Source organism: Varanus komodoensis, unplaced genomic scaffold, assembly GCF_004798865.1.
Source record: "Varanus komodoensis strain SLA01 unplaced genomic scaffold, ASM479886v1 scaffold105, whole genome shotgun sequence".
Classification (NCBI taxonomy): domain Eukaryota; kingdom Metazoa; phylum Chordata; class Lepidosauria; order Squamata; family Varanidae; genus Varanus; species Varanus komodoensis.
The window spans coordinates 915,960-924,559 of record NW_025335297.1 but is presented as its reverse complement, the minus strand read 5'-3'; the positions used below and the strand labels follow the sequence as shown (position 1 = coordinate 924,559).

Genomic DNA, 8,600 nt, shown 5'->3' with positions numbered 1-8,600 from the left:
GACAGGGGAAGGAAACAGAACCAGAGTTCTCAAAGGTTCAGATGGTGAGCCTCCAGAAGTCAATGAAAGGGAACAGTGGGGGCATCCAAATGGCACCAAGAATGCAGCTGATGGCCACGGTTCATCCCCACAGGAGGGCAGGTTCGGTGCCGGTGGCGGTGGAGAAGGGAGACCAAGGGGTTTTAAGGACAATGCTCCCCAATTGGCTGCTGCTGGTCCTCTCCTGTAAGTTTTTCCTGCTTTCCAGACTCTGCCCAAACCACCTAGTCAGAGCATGTCAAGATCTGTGCATGCAGACGCAAGTCTGCAGACAGGGCATCCATCCCCTGCTTAATCAGGAAGGGGATGTAAAGGAGGCACATGGGGGAAACATCAACGAAGAAGCAGTTCTTCTCAGGTCAGGCTAAGGTGGTGGAGAAGTGGGGAGGCAGGCACCGCTCCACACATCAAAGCTAATGCGAGAGGGGCTGCTGCCCCCCAGTTTGAAGGCCTCTGGGTCTGACCTGCCAAAAAGAAGAATCGCAGAGAACAGGAGACAAAGGAAACCATTCCAAATCAGGCCATAACTACAATGGCCACTTCCATGTTTCTACGTTTCTAATGGCACCAAAAGGTTGACAGCACAAAGCCGGAACTATTAATGCCTAGTATTGGCTGAGCATTCAAAAGTCTGTCGTGCGTATTGCTTTGTAATCTCTGCAACAACCCTATAGCACAAGCTGTCCTTAGCACCAAACTGCAGATGGAAGGTGGTGGCTAAGGGAATGATGCCTTGCCTAAGGCCAGCCAAGGGAGGCCATAGCTGAGGGGAAGGGCTGACCCCTTCCATGCGCACCCCCTTCGGGCAGTACTGCTAGGACCTCTCTCACAGCCACTTTGGCTCTACTGGAGAGGCTCAGCTCACACTCCGAGAGCCTGGAAATGAGAGGAGGGAGGCAGGGGAGCGAGGAAAGTATGTGATGGACATATGGAGAAACAACAGAATACACCAAGGATACATACATTGGAAGAATGCAGAGGCGGGTGTGTGCGTCAGTGAAGGGGCACCCAGTCACATTCGGACACCACTGAAGTTTGCTCAGATTAAGGGAGTTTGGGAAGAACTGGATTAGAAAGATGGCAGAAGAAGGCAAAAGGAAATCAGGTGTGCATGTGGATAGGCAGCCTGGAAAAGCAGGAGGAGGGAAGTGCTGAGCAGGTACTTCCGTGCAGCAGTTCAGTGTTGCAAGATGGAAGGACCAGCAGGAGGTTGGAGGTGAGTCAAGGAAGGAAGGAAGGAAGGGAGGGAGGGAGGGAGGGAAGGAGGGAGGAAGGAAGGAAGGAGGAAGGGAGCTTGTACACAACAGTGTATCTGGAAGTGGATGGAGAGCGATGGGTGGACAAAGGCTGGGCCGGAGTGGGAAGACAGGCCCCACGCAGGGTTCAGGTTGCAGACCTCCCCCTGCGCCAGCAGTCTCTGCAGTGCTGCCCGACACCTCCAAGGAGCCCCGCAAGCCAGTGCCAGCCTGGTTTACACCATATTGAAGGCGTCCTCGGCCAGGAAGCGGTGCAGGTGGTGGAACGATGGGCGGTCCTTGGCCTCTCGCGCCCAGCACTTCAGCATCACCTCGTAGACGGCCAAGGGGCAGGCGGGAGGACGGGAGAGATAGATCTGGAGGTGGAAGGAAAAGGAGCTGTTACAAGGCCCACAGGTGGGCAGCCCAAAGCAGAGCTGGGACATTCCTACAGCTTTTTAGCCAGAACTTCACCTTGAGCAGGGCACATGGCCCTCGTTGCAAAGTGAGGGCTCCATGCCGGCACACATGTCAGGAGCTTCCAGAAGCATGCGCAGAATGCATTGTGTGTGCCAGAAAGCAACCCTCCTCTGACTCCATGTCTGGGGCTTGGGAGAAAAGTGCAAGCAGAGCTGAGCTGAACTGCCTTCTCTGCAGCAAAGAAGCACCGGCAGAAGCTCTGGCACACGAGAGAGAGGCATGCTTCCCCTCCTGCGGATTCTGCAGGTGCGGAGGTGGGGGGAGAGCTGGGTCTGGGAGCGCTGGGTGCACCCAGTGGCGGGACAAGCACCAGCCCACAGTCCCATTAAGCAGGAGGGAGACGGGCACTTCTCCCACTCACAAGCAGGCGGGCCAAGCAACAGGAAGCCCCTTTTGCACAGTGATGGAATTGGTTGCTGCAAGATGTTGCAACGGTGGCCAACAGCTCAGCCAGCTTCCAGAAAGGACTGCACAGAAGCACAGGACGTGCGTGGCCACTGTCGCGACAACAACGAGAGGATGCTCCGCCTTTAAGGCGAGTGCGTATCTCTGAGGAGGCGCGCTAGCACAGCACCTTCCCCCTCTGAAGGCCTCTTAGGTCTGCCGGCTAAGCAGCTTGGGGAAAACAGGAATTGTAGACCAGCACACCTGGAAGGCTTTAGATGGTGGAAGGGCTGCGGCAGAATCTGCCAGCATGGGGCGGAAGCATGCAAGAGAGATGCAAAGAGAGAGATCCAGCAAAGCAGAACACACATTCTTAAGCCTGCCCACAAATCGGGGCCCATGAACAACTCCTGCTGCTTAACACCCCCTTCCAGCTCCATCCTATCCTGAACTCAGATCCACGGCTCAAATGCAGCCCACAGGCCAAGGGCTTGATCCGCTCTACACGAAACACGCACACGCAGAGTCCAGCTTCCCCAAAGCCAGGCGGTCTGCATGCATTCTGGAGAGTCTCTTGTCCTAGAATCGTAATGTTTGGTGCTGCGTTGCTCCACCAAACTCCACAGTGAAAAGTCTTGCATGAGCACCCACGGCCTCGGTGGGCAGGTGGCAGCCTCTGGCAAGCCGCCCCCCAGCCCCTCACCCTCTGTGTCCTCACCTGCTTGCCCTGGTGCCGGAAGAACTCGCCCGCATTCTCGATGACCGCCTCGTCGGTGAGCTGGCTGTAGGGCTGCTCCTGGCAAAGCATGAGCACCTCCCAGAGCGTGACGCCAAACGCCCAAACGTCGCTGGCGGTGGTGAACTTGCCCTAAGGGGGGATGGAGTCGGAGGGGAGAAATCAGGAGGGTTCCAGGGCCCACCATACCTTCTCCTCCGTTTATTCCCTCTCTCTTTCAGCTGCCCTCCCTCACCCCCTGCCTTCATCCTCCGTGTGGCCCAAACACTTGGAAAAGGCTCCAGGTAACTGCCCGGACAACCTGCACAAACCTGGCTCGGTTCTCCCCGCCAGCCCTGCACAATGCCTTGAATGCAGCCAGGGCTCTGTACACGTGATGAGCTTCCACAGGAAAAAGTACAGAATGTGGTACTGCATGCACAATCCAGTTTCCTGAATGCCTCAGCTTTATTTTAAAAATAGTGAAGATCCTAAAGATACTGACTTCTATCAAACTTGGGACTCTTTTTATTATTGGCCAGAGAAACGGGACTTGGCTTAGATTTAAATATGTTTCTAAGTTATGATAAATGGATTTGAATATGACTATAGAATGTTAAAAAAAATATGAGTAGGGGGCTGACCCAGTACGTCTGATGTATTTGATGATTGATGTCTTTAGTGTTAGTTTAAAAATCTTAATAAAATTTATTAAAAAACTAGTGACGATCCTAGACGGTATGATCATAAAGATATTTTCAAATATGAAGTGTGTGTGTAGTATCTGCTGAAACCACAGAAGGCAGAGGCATTCCACTAGTTAGCAGGCGTGCTGAGGCTTTGGGCCTCCCACAACGAGCTAGCAAAATGCAGTAATTTTTGTAGACTACAGTACGCAGAAAAGTAGTTGTGTACATTTGCTTGCCTTGCGTAACACTCAGAGGTTGCAGTGCTCAAAGTTTTCATTTCCTTGGCCCAGAGCATGTATTTAAAAGAAATCTCTCATTGCAAGCCTCACCCTGCCTGCCCCCGAACCCAGAGCCTCTTCAGCTTTGGCAACTCCTTCTCTCGGGAAATGCCTTTCTGCAGAATCCTTCCAAGGCTAAAGTGGGCCCTTCTGAGTCACGGGCCTTCTGTTCGCTATACCTGGGATGGGGAATGTGTAAGCCTCCAAGAGGCCTTCGGCGACAGCTGCCAGCTGGCACAGCCAGTGGGGAGGGAGAGCGGGAGCTGCAGCAACCTCAGAAGGCTGGATTTTCCCTGTCCTTCCACGCAGAAGGCACGAGATCTCCATCCTGCAACACATCCTCCATACCAGGACGCCCTCGAGTCCAGCTGGCCCCTAGTCCTGCCACAACACCACCCCTTTCCTGAGTGGCCCTTTGGAAAGCCGGCAGAAGGCCCTCCACGAACCAGTGGAGCTGCATCCAAGTTAGTCAGAAGCAGCAAAAGCGGTGAAAGCACGTGTCTGCCTCCAAGACTGGCTCGTGAGCATGGCACAGCATAACAAGCACTCGAGATTTGCCTTCTCACCATGAGGATGCACTCCCAGGCCATCCAGCGGATGGGCAGCACCGCCCGGCCCTGGATGCGGTAATAGTCCCCGGCGTAGAGGTTCCGACTCATGCCGAAGTCAGCAATCTTGATGGTGAACCCTTCGCCCACCAGGCAGTTTCGCGTGGCCAGGTCCCGGTGCACGAAGTTGAGCGAGGCCAGGAAGGCCATGCCTGAGGCGATCTGGGCCCCCACGTGGATCAGGGTGGGATAGCTAGCAATGGGAAGAGGGAGAACAAAGACATGTCAGGACCCTGCAGAAGAAAAGGGGGCAAGGGGTGCTCCCACACTGGTCCTTAGACCAGTGCCCTAAGGACCGGCACTGGTCCTTAGGGCACTTAATGAATCAAGCTCACACAGCCTTCTCCAAACCACCATCCTACAGATGGACTCCAGTTCCCACAATGCTGCTGGCCATGCTGTATGAGAGCTGTGCCCAACACATCTGCAGAGTTGGGAAGGCAGAGCTGGACTGAAAGTGAAATGAAATTACCTCAGGAGTCTGATGACCCTGAGAAAAGGAATCTAAGTGGAGCCTGATATCTGGCCCATCCAAACTCGTCAGCCCCTCACAATGAAATGTTACATGTTTGAAAGTTGTTACAGTTTCAGAACAGATCTTGAATTTCAAACTTAGCTTTAAAAATTGACTCAGACAGCAACTTGGAAAATGCTCAACTATTAAATCTTGCAATATTGTCAAGCATCAGCTTATCCAATCCAATACTTGTCTCTTTCTTTGAAATCCCCCGAATGCAATGGTGTTTTCATGAGTCACAAAGCTGAACTTCCAAACGAGTAGCCATGTCGGCTTCCTGCATCAAAGAGTCCTGGGGTACCCTCAAGATGCGAGTGATGAATGAGGCCCTCAAGACTTTGGTACCACAACAAATTGGGTTGTCTTTAAGACACCACAGGACTCTTTGCTGGCTTGGGAAATTACTAGCCTATGCATATTTAAACAACAAAATTTCCTGGCTGGGGAATGCTGGGAGTAGCAGGAATTCCAGTAGTCTAAACGTGCATAGGATTGTGGTCGAAGTCTGGAAAAAGTCCTATCGATAGAATATGTGAATATTTATCCTCAAACTGGTCTGGAAATTACACTTCTTAGGCACCCCACACAGAGTCTCTTTCTAGGGCAGCATTGCGCAGACGAAGAGCCCAGCCTGAGGCGTGAACTGCTGGATTTGGCTTTCCAGTATTCAGGGCAGGTACCTGATGGTTGGCTTCCCGCTGGGGCTGCCGCCCATCTTGTCCTCCAGCTCGTGGCCACTGAGGAACTGGTTGAGGTCTCCGTTCTCCATGTACTCCGTGATCATGCACAGCGGGTCGTCCTGCACACACACGCCCAGCAGCCTCACGATGTTGAGGTCCTTCAGGCGAGACATAATCTTCATCTCCTTGAGGAAGTCATTCCTTTGTGGGCAGAAGAGGACACAGAAGGGGTGCGAGAAGTGAGTCCCTGCTCTCTGGGGAAGGAATCTGGTCACCCGGCACCTATTTTTTAGGCATGCTAAATGTTCATCCCACTTTTTTACCACTAGGTTGCTACAGCATTGAAAAAAATTACATCTCCATATCTGCTCCCTCAACAAACACACCCAACTTACAGTACCTTTGCTTTGGCTATGGACTAGGATTATAGCCTATTCAGCCCCCCGTTTTCTCACCAAGTATGGCAAGTCCACCATTTCTCCACCAGAAGCCATTCCAGCAGGGTATACAGAGGGAGGGGAGCCGTTCCACCAGACTATGTCATTTTTCCTCTCTCCTTCCTATCCCTTTTTCATATATTTTGGCTCTTTTTAGATTGGGTCCCCAACCTTTAGGGGTACCTCTGGGAATTTGAGAAAGTATTGTGTGCTCCACCACAAAAGGTCTAATCAGTGTGGTATGCACCAGACATGTCTCTGACTCTTGGGCTTCTGGTTCATGCCTACTGGGCACTGCAGCATCCCGTTAAATGAGGGGTCATCTAATTCCACCAATCGCTGCTAATGCAACACATCTAGTGCTTCTTTTAAACATACTTTCTGGTAATGAGCAGTAGCTGCTTCTTTTGGGTAGAAGGTTGCTACAGAGAGAAACTTTGTACAGAAACAGTCTTTGATATTCTTTGAAGTACACACTTTTAAATTATTTTCCCGTTTCATGGAAAGAACATATGGAAGGGGAAATGGATACTGTGCCCTTTTAAAAGACTGATATTGCAAAACTGGAATTAGAAACGCCTCTGGTAAAGCAGTGGACCAAGGTCCTTACAAGGCTTTCAATATAAGGAAGGGTGGTATATAGGCACCACCTTCAAACGAATACTATTTATGTATTATTTGATTTATAGCCTGCCCCATTAGCCACACAGCTCTCTGGGCAGGTTACAAGCAATAAAAACATATAGAAACAATATATATGTTTAAAACACTTAATCAGATAAATAACAATAAAAATACACCCTACTCCAAATTAGGATATTTGTAATGTTTTGTTGAAGCCTATGTGTACCTGCTAGAAAGTTTCATGCATTTTATAGAAACTCGTGTGCATATAGTAAAAAAAGGAGAACATAAATATTTCAGGTGCCCACAGATTCCACCCTGGGGGCTCCTCCACGGGCTCCACTGGGGATGCCCACTGGCACCACAGCACCCACAGGTGTTGCATTACAGACAGCTGTGTCAGATTGTCTGCCTACAAGCAGGGGCTGTCCTTTTTTTACCAGTCACATGTAAGCCGCCTCACAATCTTTCTAGCTGAGAACCAGGACCCTAATAAATTCTAGTATGCAGTCTAATAAATAAATAACCACATTCTTCTCCACCCCAAAGCACTATTCTCAACTAGAGTGGGATACCCCACCCAACATTGCATGTAGGTTAATCCTCTTCCTACTAGAGCCTTTTGCAGGCATTCAGCCTGCTCACAAGGGCCGCAAGTGGGGGGGCACACCTGTACCTCCCACCCCTTTGTCCCTGTCTCCACCAGCTCTGTCCCTGACAGTCCTGGCTAGTGGGAGAGGGTCTTAAGGTGGGGGGGGGGGTGTTCTATTTGTGCCTGCTGGAATGCATGTTGAAGCCACTGTGGGAATGCTGATAAAGCAGGGCAGAACTTGAGTGCATCTGCACGTTTAGATTAATTTAAATTGTGACCGTTGCAGGGTTTTTATTGTGTGCTATTGTTGTTATCTTATTGTTTAGTATGTAAATTTAATATTATTGTTTTATTGTATGTGTTGATATTATGATTTGTAAACTGCCCAGAGAGCCATATTGGGTAATGGGCTGTGCAGAAATTCAACAAGCAAACAAAATTCAAAGCAGGAATGCAAAGCACATAAATATCTGGAAAAACTGATAATGCTGAAAGGCTGTTTCCGAAGATCCCGGAGAGCCCCTGCCAGTCAGAGCAACAGGATGGGGTTCGGTGGAGCACAGCTCCACACTCATATAAAGCACATTCAAACAGCTTCAGCAACATGAATAACCCTGCATATCAGTTGTATTTCCTCCAGGTGGAAGAGGCCGCACACCCACCTGGCATTCTTGGTGGCATCCGATCGCAGAATCTTCACGGCAACCAGCAGAGGGCGCCCCTTGCGCACATTGAAGGGGAACTCCAAGCTGAGGAGGTCCTGGGGGTTCTCTACCTCACACAAATGCACCTTGGGAGGAGAAACGAGCCCATCAAATCACAAGGGAGGGCAACGAACAGAAAACACCTACAGCTGTCAGAAAGGAAACCCCCTTCTCTCCCATTTTCAGTCCTTCCATCACAAAATGGCCCGGCCAGCCTTAGACATTTCCGCACTGCAAGGGAAGGTGCGGTTGCCATCTGTCAAGTATTTGGACTCTATAGGCAGTGCTTTAGCCTCAGGTTTGGTCATCAGGTCCCTTGCTCAACAAACAGGTTGCTTTATGATGGGGATTTAATTCTTTTATTCTATTGATGTCATACCCTATGCAGGGGTCTGCAACCATTTTTGATCACATCTGGAAATTTGAAAAACTGCTGTGGGCACCACCACAAAATAGTTCCCATCTGGCTGCCCTGGGGCCTGGATAGCCCGAAGAAAGCTGGAGAGGGGAGAAAAGAGCAAGGCTGGGAAGGGTGGAGAGCCGGGAGCCCTGATCTTTTTGAAGGCTTTTATTTGGAAATGAAAGGGTCAGTGAGCTGGAACCCTAAATGAAGGTCTC

At 50.7% G+C, this 8,600-nt stretch overlaps 1 protein-coding gene across 1 annotated transcript in view; it reads right to left on the bottom strand.

The window, feature by feature from the left end:
• Nucleotides 1-1,286: 1,286 nt before the first annotated feature.
• Nucleotides 1,287-8,600, bottom strand: part of DDR1 (discoidin domain receptor tyrosine kinase 1) — a 61,270-nt gene continuing 53,956 nt past the window's right edge. Inside the window, 5 exon segments of the mRNA XM_044419615.1 lie at nucleotides 1,287-1,651; nucleotides 2,857-3,006; nucleotides 4,387-4,621; nucleotides 5,626-5,826; nucleotides 7,941-8,068. Of these exon segments, the coding sequence (XP_044275550.1) occupies nucleotides 1,511-1,651; nucleotides 2,857-3,006; nucleotides 4,387-4,621; nucleotides 5,626-5,826; nucleotides 7,941-8,068 (855 nt within the window). The 3' untranslated portion in view covers nucleotides 1,287-1,510.